At 39.1% G+C, this 12,430-nt stretch overlaps 1 protein-coding gene across 4 annotated transcripts in view; it reads left to right on the forward strand.

Moving 5' to 3' along the window:
- Nucleotides 1-12,430, forward strand: part of CROT (carnitine O-octanoyltransferase) — a 71,219-nt gene that overhangs the window by 13,862 nt on the left and 44,927 nt on the right. For all 4 annotated transcript variants that reach the window (XM_081244540.1, XM_081244537.1, XM_081244539.1 and 1 more), the window contains one exon: nucleotides 3,467-3,575. In XM_081244540.1, coding sequence (XP_081100666.1) covers nucleotides 3,467-3,575 — 109 coding nt within the window. The remainder of the gene's footprint in view (nucleotides 1-3,466; nucleotides 3,576-12,430) is intronic.

Below are 12,430 nucleotides of genomic sequence, written 5' to 3' on the forward strand. Positions count from 1 at the left end.
TCTCTGTGGTTCTTTCCTGTCACCCCTCCTTACGTACACATTCAAACCTTTGCTCAGCTGCCCCCTCCCTCCCCACTCCACCCCCGCCTCAGCACTTTACATTTCAGTCTCCTGTCTTTCCTCCACATAGTCAAGACACCTACCCTAGCAATTTACTTGGCCAGAGGGAACCACAAAACATCACTTAACCTTTCTCAGTCAAACCTCAAGTGGACGCAAAGCACTACCTTGCTGTACTCTTTTGTCAAGCTATTCTCTCACTTCCAGAGAAGACTGTTTCATGCCTTTCTCCTTCTTTATTCCCAGCTAATGAACTCTTTTATTTCTCAACAAATGTAAAGCAATGTTTCTATCACCAAAGTTGCCAACCTATCTGGTAGGCAGAATAATGACCCCCAAATACGTCCACTTCCTAATCCTTAGAACCGACTGAATGTGTTACCTTAAATGGTAAAGGGGAATTAGGTTGCAGATGAAATTAAGTTTGCTCATCAGTTGACCTTGAGATAGGGAGATTATCCTGGATTATTCAGGTGGGCCCAGAGCAATCATAAGAATTCTTATAAGTGAAGAAAGAGGCAGAGGAGAGAACCAAAGGGGTGGAAGCATGAGAAAATCATGATCCTCTCTTGATGGCTCTGAAGATGGAGGAATGGAGGGAATTCCCTGGCGGTCCAGTGGTTAGGACTCAGCACTTTCACTGCCAGGGTCTAGGTTCAATCCCTGATCAGGGAACTAAAACCCTGCAATCCGTGTGGGGCAGCCCCCCCCAAAAAAAATGGAGGAATGGGGCCCTGAGCCACGGAATGTGGGCAGCCTCTAGAGGCTGAAAAAGCAAAGGAAACAGATTCTCCCCTAGAGCCTCCAGAAGGAACACAGACTTGTTGACACGCTCATTTTAGCCCAGTGAGACACATTTCAGACTTCGGTCCCCAGACCTGTAAGACAGTAAATTTGTGTTGTTAGTGTTTATTTACCACTAAGTTAGTGGTGATTTATTACAGCAGTCATAGAAACATTCATTCAAATATTGGCCCATTCTGTAACCTCCTGCACATTCATACCCTTTGTCTTCTCTTTCTAAGAGTGTGGAACTGTTCTGACTCTTAAGGATAACCCTTCTGTAAGGTGCCTTGGGCTCTACCACCTCTTGTTTAATCAAGGACCTTGCTTCTGCATTATCCTTTCTCTCTGTGCTGCATTAACAGTTTTCCCTCTTTAGCGGGTTGTACCAATTTGTAATATCTCCCTTCTTGAAAAGAAAAAATTGACCTCTTGCTTCCTTCAAGTGTCACACCCCAGTCAAAGCCACCATCAACTCTCACTTAGGTGGTTCTCACTGGGACCACTTCAGTTACCTCCTAACTGATCTTGCTGTATATTTTCTTCCCTCTTAAAATCTCTTTTCCATATGGCAGCTAGAGTGCCCTTTATAAAGTATTAATTAGGTGACATTATTACTGTCCTGCTTAAAACCTTCCATTGGCTTCTTTTCCATCATACTTCAAATCGCAAGCCCTTTCTAAGGCCAATATGGTCTGGCCCCAATTTTTTCTACCATTCTACCCATTTCTCTCTGCTGCAGCTGCACTGACCTTGTTTCCCTTTAAGCAGACCAGCTCATTTTTGTCCTAATGCCCTTGTACTTGCTGTTTCCTCTACCTGGAACTCTCTTCCTGCAGGTATTTCTGTACTCACACCTTTGCTTCATTTTGTTCTCTGCTCAAATATCCCCTCTTATGCTCATCCTGTGGCGGCACCCTTCTGTCGTCCTCTTCCCAAATATTTATTGATGAACTTGGCATCAGGTTTATTTTTTCTTTTGAAGCCTGAAATTTTAGGTAATAGAGGACAGCAATAAAAGGTAGTGGTGGTAAATGTAAAAGGATATGGACGTTTTTGAAGGGGAAGAAAAAAAAATGGTTTGGAAATAGCCATGAGGGACAAAGGAAATACATACCTCACCTACAAGGACTTGAGGAAATAGGATATAAGAGAAAAAATAATAGTGCTATCAGGAAATGGCTCTTCCTCTTAGCTGATGAATAGATTTCATTAGATAATCTGTGTAAAACATTTAGCACAGTTCCTTGTATGTAATGTCAACCAATAAATTTACTTCCAGTGGCAGTATATGTCTTTCCTAACTTTCTTCCTCTTCTTTCTTTTTTGAGAGGGAAGGAGCAGAGATCTTATAGGAAGACCCTTGTCAAAGGGACTAGTACTTGAAAAATGGGACTAAATCAGAATAGTCTGAGATTTACAAATCTCAAAAATAAATAGTTCTTGGGGAATTAAGAGGTGCCAAATGAGTCATAGAATCAATTATCAGTGGCTTACCAGGTGTCATCAGAGCCTTAAGTAATGCTACCGATTGGGCAAAATGCTTTCTCCTTGCCACCCAGGCATACAGTGTCCTTATTCTACTGAAAACTATTTTATTGAGAAATCACAGATAGATACTATTGCAGTTAAATTATGTGATGATCAATAAACATTAAAATAATCCCCAAGCAGGACAGCAATAAAGACGCAGACGTAGAGAATGGACTTGAGGACACAGGGAGGGGCAAGGGTAAGCTGGGACGAAGTGAGAGAATGGCATGGACTTACATATACTACCAAATGTAAAATAGATAGCTAGTGGGAAGCAGCCGCGTAGCACAGGGAGATCAGCTCAGTGCTTTGTGACCACCTAGAGGGGTGGGATAGGGAGGGAGGGTGGGAGGGAGACGCAAGAGGGAGGAGATACAGGGATATATGTATATGTATAGCTGATTCACTTTGTTATAAAGCAGAAACTAACACACCATTTTAAAGCAATTATACTACAATAAAGATGTTAAAAGAAAAAAAGAAAAACCCCAAAAGAAACTTAACTCAAATAGCTCTCCTCCAGGATTTCTCTGCGACCCTTTTCTCTTCCCATCCTGTCCATAAATAAAACTAGAAAGCCCTGCAATAATATGGAATTTATATGACTCTTAAGGTATACAAATATTTGAAACTTCCATGGATTTCTAGATGTTTTACATAGATGGGTTTCAGGAACATGTATTTATGACATAATAACTGAAATTTTATCACCTTATTAAAGTGTTTTTATTCATGTGACTTTTTTTTTTTTTTTTTTTCTTTCTGTGGTACGCGGGCCTCTCACTGTTGTGGCCTCTCCCGTTGCGGAGCACAGGCTCCGGACGCACAGACTCAGCAGCCATGGCTCACGGGCCCATCTGCTCCGCAGCATGTGGGATCTTCCCGGACTGGGGCACGAACCCGTGTCCCCTGCATCGGCAGGTGGACTCTCAACCACTGCACCACCAGGGAAGCCCCATGTGACATATTTGATGAATATATATGATAGATAAAGTATTGGAGGAATTTTTTTTTTCTGTTGGATATAAATATGCAGCTTTACTCTTGCTTAACTTTGAGAGATTTGAGTCTTCTGTTTTTCTTTTTCCAGAGAGTGAAGGGCATTGCCCAAGTCACATTGCAGTGGTGTGTCGAGGCCGAGTTTTTGTGTTCGATGTAATGCATGAAGGATGTTTGATGACTCCACCAGAGATTCTCAGGTTTTCACACTTTTTTTTAAATCTCTATATATTTTAAAATTTATTTCATTTACTTATTTTTGGCTGCTTCGGGTCTTAGTTGCAGCAGACGGGATCTTCACTGCAGCATGCAGGATCTTTCATTGTGGTATGCGGGCTTCTGTCTAGTTGTGGCACGTGGGCTCCAGAGTACATGGGCTCAGTAGTTGCGGTGCGCAGGCTTAGTTGCCCTGTGGCATGTGGGATCTTAGTTCCAGGACCAGGGATCGAATCCACGTCCCCTGCGTTGGAAGGTGGATTCTCAACCACTGGACCACCAGGGCAGTCCCTTGTCCCTCAGACTACATTCTTTTATTTATTTATTTATTTATTTATTTATTTATTTATTTTTAATTTTTGGCTGTGTCTGGTCTCAGTTGCAGCACGTGGGATCTTTGTTGCGGTGCATGAGCTTCTCTCTAGTTGTGGCATAGGGGCTTCTCTCTAGTTGTGGCGCCTGGGCTTCTCTCTAGTTGTGGTGTGTGGGTTTTCTCTCTCTAGTTGTGGCACCTGGGCTCCAGAGCATGTGGGCTCTGTAGTTTGTGGCATGCAGGCTCTCTAGGTGCAGTGCGCGGGCTCAGTAGTTGCCCCGTGGCATGGGGGATCTTAGTTCTGCCCAGGCATCGAATCTGCGTCCCCTGCATTGGAAGGCGAATTCTTTACCACTGGACCACCAGGGAAGTCCCTCAGACTACTTTCTTGAGTCTCATTAGGTCTTAAGATTTTGCTTGAGTTAAAAAATAAATGTTCAAAATTACCTTTTTAAAAGGTGACGGTAAGGTGAGAAATAATTTTATATATGCTAATTTTTAAAAATCTATTTATTTTATTTTTAATTTAACTTAACTTTAAATTTTACTGGATGTATATGAATATATTCTCCTTGGAGAAAAGATAAACATTACAAATACTACTCATCCCATTCCTGGTCTCCAAATTAATCACTGTTGCTAATTTGGTATATTCTACCCTTCCAGATCTGTTGTAGTGAATTTATATGCACATACAGATTTTAAAAAAAGAACATATATGTATATTTTATATGTAGTATATATTACATATATATACAAATAGTATGTACATATAATAGTGTATACAGAGAGAGTATTATTTTGTATGTTTTTTGTTTTTTCTTTAATAAATTTATTTATTTATTTTTGTCTGAGTTGGGTCTTCGTTGCTGCGCGTGGGCTTTTCTCTAGTTGTGGCGAGCAGGGGCTACTCTTTGTTGTGGTGCACGGGCTTCTCATTGAGGTGGCTTCTCTTGTTGCGGAGCACAGGCTCAAGGTGTGTGGGCTTCAGTAGTTGTGGCACGCGGGCTCGGTAGTTGTGGCTCCCAGGCTCTAGAGCGCAGGCTCAGTAGTTGTGGCTCACGGGCTTAGTTGCTCCGCGGCATGTGGGATCTTCCCGGACCAGGGCTCGAACCCGTGTCGCCTGCATTGGCAGGCAGATTCTTAACCACTGCACCACCAGGGAAGTCCTGGGTATAGTTGTTTTACAATGTTGCGTTAGTTTCTACTGTACAGCGAAGTGAAGTTCCCTGTGCTATACAGCAGGTTCTCATTAGTTACCTATTTTATGCGTATTAGTGTATATATGTCAATCCCAGTCTCCCAGTTCATCCCATCCGCCCCTTCCCCCCTTGGTGTCTATACATTTCTTCTCTACATCTGTGTCTCTATTTCTGCCCTGCAAACCAGTTCATCTGTACCATTTTTCTAGATTCCACATATATGCATTAATAAACGATATTTGTTTTTCTCTTTCTGACTTACTTCACTCTTTATGACACTTTCTAGGTCAACCCACGTCTCTACAAATGACCCATTTTTGTTCCTTTTTATGGCTGAGTAATAGTCCATTGTATATTTGTACCACATCTTCTTTATCCATTTATCTGCTGATGGACATTTAGGTTGCTTCCATGACCTGGCTATTGTAAATAGTGCTGCATATGTTTATATTTTTAAAGTTAGTATTATGGAAAATTTCCAGAGGTAGCAGGAATTACATAATGAAGCTCCTCCATGTACTCACACCCAGCTTCAACAGTTATTAACTCCTAGCTTCAATAATTATAAATTCATAGCCTTGTTTCAACTATACTTCCTGTGCCCCATGGATTATTTTAAAGAAAATCTCAGACATAATATCCTTTCACTATAAATAGTATGACTCTCTAAGATATAAGGAGTCTTAAAAACATAAATATACATTACCATTATCACACCTAATGACTTGCTTATTCTAAAAAGTTAATCAAGGATTTATTAATATGTTAATATATCAGTACAATCAGTTATTCAAATTTTCTAGATTGTCTTCTAAATGTTGAATTATATGAAGTATATATATTTTAAATTATTTTTATTGAGTATTACAGACATGTACACAAGCACATACAGAAGTACATAGCTAATTACTCATCCAGCCACCACGCAGGTCAAGATACAGAACGTTTCCATTACTCCAGAAATCCCCCTTGTACCACTTCCCAGTTACTGGGCTTTTGTTCCTTCTCAAGGATAATCACTTAGCTTGCTTGCAGTTTTTATTAGTACGAAAAATGCTGCTGTGAAAATTCCTGTATAAGTCTTTGATGTATACATGCATGCACTTCTGTCTGATTACACTCAGGAGAGGACTTGGGGAGACATAGTGTATGTGTATGTTCAGCCTCAGTGGTTGTGCCAGCTTTCCAAAGTAGTTGTGCTAATAAGCACTTGAACTAGTGTGTTCAACACTGGGAGTGTTGTAGGAGTTCCTTATACATTCTGGATATGAGCTTTTCATGGGTTTCAAAGTGTCTTTTTGATCAACAGAAGCTCTACATTTGAATGTAGTCTAATTTATCAGTCTTTTACCATACGGATTGTACTTTTTGTGTACTGTTTAAATTTTTTTTTTTCCTAACCCAGTGTTAGGAAGATATTTTCTCTTTTTAAAAATTTATTTATTTATTTATTTATTTTTGGCTGCATTGGGTCTTTGTTGCTGCATGCAGGCTTTCTCTAGTAGCAGCGAGAGGGGGCTACTCTTCATTGCGGTGCATGGGCTTCTCATTGCGGTGGCTTCTCTTGTTGCAGATCATAGGCTCTAGGAAAGCAGGCTTCAGTAGTTGTGGTGTGTGGGCTCTGTAGTTGTGGCATGTGGGCTCAGTAGTTGTGGCGCATGGGCTTAGTTGCTCCATGGCATGTGGGATCTTCCTGGAGCAGGGATTGAATCTGTGTCCCCTGCATTGGCAGGTAGATTCTTAGCCACTGTGCCACCAGGGGAGTCCCTTGCCTATTTTTCTTTTTTTTTAAAGATAGAAAAAAAGAAATAACACTTTATTTCCATATAATTAAAGAATCTAAAATGATGTATAGAATTAGAATTAATAAGTGACTTTAGCAAGCTGGATATGAGGTCTTCATATAAAAATTAATATTTCTATATACTAGCAATTAGTAAAAGAAAATTTAAGAGAGAATTTACGAAACCTCTTTTTTTATTTTCACACACACACACACACACACACACACACACACACTGTATTTTATTTTTACAAGAGATAAATAAACTGTCACCAAGCATTGTAAATGGATGACCACAACAAAAGCAACAATGATTGCAGCTACCAAACACGAAACACATTCATACTATGCCATAATATTGACATTTAGTCCAATAATCCTCCACTGTAACAGCTCCTTTACTTTGCAGTGAAAATTGATTTGTATATTTTTTGCCTCTGAGTCCTTGTGGGACTTTTTTTTGCAGTACACGGGCCTCTCACTGTTGTGGCCTCTCCCGTTGTGGAGCGCAAGCTCAGTGGCCATGGCTCACAGGCCCAGCCGCTCCGCGGCATGTGGGATCTTCCCGGACTGGGGCATGAACCTGTGTCCCTGCATTGGCAGGCAGACTCTCAACCACTGCGCCACCAGGGAAGCCCGGATTTTTTTTTTTTAATTCAAACAGAAAGTCACAAAAATTATAATCATCCTCATCAGTTCACTCAGTCCCATGTAATTAATTTTTTTTCATCTTGATCTTTTGTTAGCACTTTTATAATTCATCAGTTTTCCATTAGAGTTCTGAAAATGCCTATTCATTCAGTTAAGCAGTATAGTCACTTACCAGAAACCTGAACTTGTCAGAGTCTTTTCCATGAATTCCTTGAAGATGAAACCCTTTTATAGGAACATTTTTGCAAAAGCATCAGAGTACTCTCAGAACTGTCTGTAAATGACAAAAGACATAAAAATGACCACGGTTAAAGATTTGATGAAAGTTCATAATAATGCAATTCACAAGGAAATTTAGTTATTTCTGAGATATACATTTTCAAGTAGTAACTAGACTTATGACTTATAACATTATACCCGAACATATAAGATATTTAGAAATTTCATGTAATGTCTGAAACATTTATATTAACATACTTCTATACAAATAACCCAACGAAAGTTTAGTATTTTTATTTTTGTTTGTTTTTTTATACTGCAGGTTCTTATTAGTCATGAGTTTTATACATATCAGTATATACATGTCAATCCCAATCACCTAATAAATCACACCACCACCACCATCCCCACCCCACCGCAGTTTTCCCCCCGTGGTGTCCATACATTTGTTCTCTACATCTGTGTCTCAACTTCTGCCCCACAAACTGGTTTATCTGTACAATTTTTCTACGTTCCACATACATGCGTTAATATACGATATTTGTTTTTCTCTTTCTGACTTACTTTACCCTGTATGACAGTCTCTAGATCCATCCACATCTCAACAAATGACTCAATTTCGTGCCTTTTTATGGCTGAGTAATATTCCATTGTATATATATACCACAACTTCTTTATCCATTCGTCTGTCGATGGGCATTTAGGTTGCTTCCATGACCTGGCTATTGTAAATAGTGGTGCAATGAACATTGGGGTGCATGTGTCTTTTTGAATTATGGTTTTCTCTGGGTATATGCCCAGTAGTGGGATTGCTGGATCATATGGTAATTCTACTCTTAGTTTTTTAAGGAACCTCCATACTGTTCTCCATAGTGGCTGTATCAGTTTACATTCCCACCAACAGTGCAAGAGGGTTCCCTTTGGTCCACACCCTCTCCAGCATTTGTTGTTTGTAGATTTTCTGATGATGCCCATTCTGACTGGTGTGAGGTGATACCTCATTGTAGTTTTGATTTGCATTTCTCTAATAATTAGTGATTTTGAGCAGCTTTTCATGTGCTTCTTGACCGTCTGTATGTCTTCTTTGGAGAAATGTCTATTTAGGTCTTCTGCCCATTTTTGGATTGGGTTGTTTGTTTTTTTAATATTGAGCTGCATGAGCTGTTTATATATCTTGGAGATTAATCCTTTGTCCGTGGATTCGTTTGCAAATATTTTCTCCCATTCTGAGGGTTGTCTTTTCGTCTTATTTATGGTTTCCTTTGCTGTGCAAAAGCTTTGAAGTTTCTTTAGGTCCCATTTGTTTATTTTTGTTTTTATTTCCATTTCTCTAGGAGGTAGGTTAAAAAGGTTCTTGCTGTGATTTATGTCATAGTGTGTTCTGCCTATGTTTTCCTCTAAGAGTTTTATAGTGTCTGGTCTTACATTTATGTCTAATCCATTTTGAGTTTATTTTTGTGTATGGAGTTAGGGAGTGTTCTTATTTCATTCTTTTACATGTAGCTGTCCAGTTTTCCCAGCACCACTTATTGAAGAGACTGTCTTTTCTCCATTGTATATCCTTGCCTCCTTTGTCATAGATTAGTTGACCATAGGTGCATGGGTTTATCTCTGGGCTTTCTATCTTGTTCCATTGATGCATGTTTCTGTTTTTGTGCCAGTACCGTATTGTCTTGATTACTGTAGCTTAGTAGTATAGTCTGAAGTCAGGGAGTCTGATTCCTCCAGCTTCTTTTTTTTCCCCTCAAGACCACTTTGGCTATTCGGGGTCTTTCATGTCTCCATACAAATTTTAAGATTTTTTGTTCTAGTTCCATAAAAAATGCCATTGGTAATTTGATAGGGATTGCATTGAATCTGTAGATTGCTTTGGGTAGTATAGTCATTTTCACAATATTGATTCTTCCAATCCAAGAACATGGTATATCTCTCCATCTGTTGGTATCATGTTTAATTTCTTTCATCAGTGTCTTATAGTTTTCTGCATACAGGTCTTTTGTCTCCCTAGGTAGGATTATTCCTAGGTATTTTATTCTTTTTGTTGCAATGGTAAATGGGAGTGTTTCCATAATTGCTCTTTCAGATTTTTCATCATTAATGTATAGGAATGCAAGAGATTTCTGTGCATTAGTTGTGTATCCTGCAACTTTACCAAATTCATTGATTAGCTCTAGTAGTTTTCTGGTGGCATTTTTAGGATTCTCTATGTATTCTCTCATGTCATCTGCAAACAGTGAAAGTTTTACTTCTTCTTTTCCTATTTGTATTCCTTTTATTTCTTTTTCTTTTCTGATTGCCATGGCTAGGACTTCCAAAACTATGTTGAATAATAGTGGTGAGAGTGGACATCCTTGTCTCGTTCCTGATCTTAGAGGAAATGCTTTCAGTTTTTCACCATTGAGAATCATGTTTGCTGTGGGTTTGTCGTATATGGCCTTTATTATGTTGAGGTAGGTTCCCTCTATGCCCACTTTCTGGAGAGTTTTTATCATAAATTGGTGTTGAATTTTGTCAAAAGCTTTTTCTGCATCTGTTGAGATGATCATATGGTTTTTATTCTTCAGTTTGTTAATATGGTATATCACATTGATTGATTTGCTTATATTGAAGAATCCTTGCATCCCTGGGATAAATCCCACTTGATATGGTGTATGATCCTTTTAATGTGTTGTTGATTCTATTTGCTAGTATTTTGTTGAGGAATTTTACATCTATATTCATCAGTGATATTGGTCTGTAATTTTTTTTGTAGCGTCTTTGTCTGGTTTTGGTATCAGGGTGATGGTGGCCTCATACAATGAGTTTAGGAGTGTTCCTTCCTCTGCAATTTTTTGGAAGAGTTTGAGAAGGATGGGTGTTAGCTCTTCTCTAAATTTTGATAGAATTCACCTGTGAAGTCATCTGGTCCTGGACTTTTGTTTGTTGGAAGATTTTTAATCAGAGTTTGAAATTCATTACTTGTGATAGGTCTGTTCATATTTTCTGTTTCTTCCTGGTTCAGTCCTGGAAGGTTATACCTTTCTATGAATTTGTCCATTTCTTCCAGGTTGTCCATTTTATTGGCATAGAGTTGCTTGTAGTAGTCTCTTAGGATGCTTTGTATTTCTGCGGTGTCTGTTTTAACTTCTTCTTTTTCATTTCTCATTTTATTGATTTGAGTCCTCTCCCTCTCTTTCTTGATGAGTCTGGCTAAAGGTTTATCAATTTTATTTATCTTCTGAAAGAACTAGCTTTTAGTTATATTGATTTTTGCTATTGTTTTCTTTGTTTCTATTTCATTTATTTCTGCTCTGATCTTTATGGTTTCTTTCCTTCTGCTCATTTTGGTTTTTTTTTTTTTTTTTTTTTTTTTTTTTTTTCTTTTTGCGGTATGTGGGCCTCTCACTGCTGTGGCCTCTCCCATTGCGGAGCACAGGCTCCGGACGCGCAGGCCCAGCGGCCATGGCTCACGGGCCCAGCCGCTCCGCGGCATGTGGGATCCTCCCAGACCGGGGCACGAACCCGCGTCCCCTGCATCGGCAGGCGGACTCTCAACCACTGCGCCACCAGGGAGGCCCTCATTTTGGGTTTTGTTTGTTCTTTCTTTAGTTCCTTTAGGTGTAAGTTTAGATTGTTTACTTGAGACTTTTCTTGTTTCTTGAGGTAGGCTTGCCTATTTTTCTATTGGCTATTTTTTTATTCTTATTGATTTGTAGTATTTATATTTCTGGGCACTGATCCTTTATCAGTTATACAGATTGCAAGCATTTTCTTCCAGTTAACAAATTTATTTTGGTAATTGAACAGACATTGTTAATTTTGATGTAGGCAAAATTATCCATCTTTTAGGTGTTTGGCTTTCGTGTTTCGGATAACCTTTCTGTATGTTCCAGCTGTATTTTAAAATTTCCAAATTTGACATAAAATTATTAGATCAGGCTTGTTAATTGTATTACTGAAAGCCACTCTCCCAGAAACATGTGATCCGTGGGCTGAATTCAGCCTGTGGCCTGTTTTACTTGGATAACAGAGAAATTACATTACTATTTTAAAATCAGGAGAATTCACAGAAACATGGATTTCTGGTTGAATTCACACAAAAATTTGGATTTCTAGTTTCTTTTTTTTTAATTTTTGTTTTTAACATCTTTATTGGAGTATAATTGCTTTACAGTGGTGTGTTAGTTTCTGCTTTATAAGAAAGTGAATCAGTTATACGTATACATATGTTCCCATATCTCTTCCCTCTTGCGTCTCCCTCCCTCCCACCCACCCTCCCTATCCCACCCCTCTAGGTGGTCACAAACCACCCAGCTGATCTCCCTGTGCTATGGGGCTGCTACCCACTAGCTATGTAGTTTACGTTTGGTAGTGTATATATGTCCATGCCACTCTCTCACTTTGTCACAGCTTACCCTTCCCCCACCCCATATCCTCAAGTCCATGCTCTAGTAGGTCTGTGTCTTTATTCCCGTCTTACCCCTAGGTTCTTCATGACATTTTTTTCCTTATATTCCATATATATGTGTTAGCATACAGTATTTGTTTTTATCCTTCTGACTTACTTCACTCTGTATGACAGACTCTAGGTCTATCCACCTCACTACAAATAACTCAATTTCATTTCTTTTTATGGCTGAGTAATAGTCCATTGTATATATGTGCCACATCTTTTTTTTTATAATTTTTTTT

Source organism: Mesoplodon bidens, assembly GCF_964165515.1.
Source record: "Mesoplodon bidens genome assembly, chromosome: 9".
In the NCBI taxonomy this organism is placed as follows: domain Eukaryota; kingdom Metazoa; phylum Chordata; class Mammalia; order Artiodactyla; family Ziphiidae; genus Mesoplodon; species Mesoplodon bidens.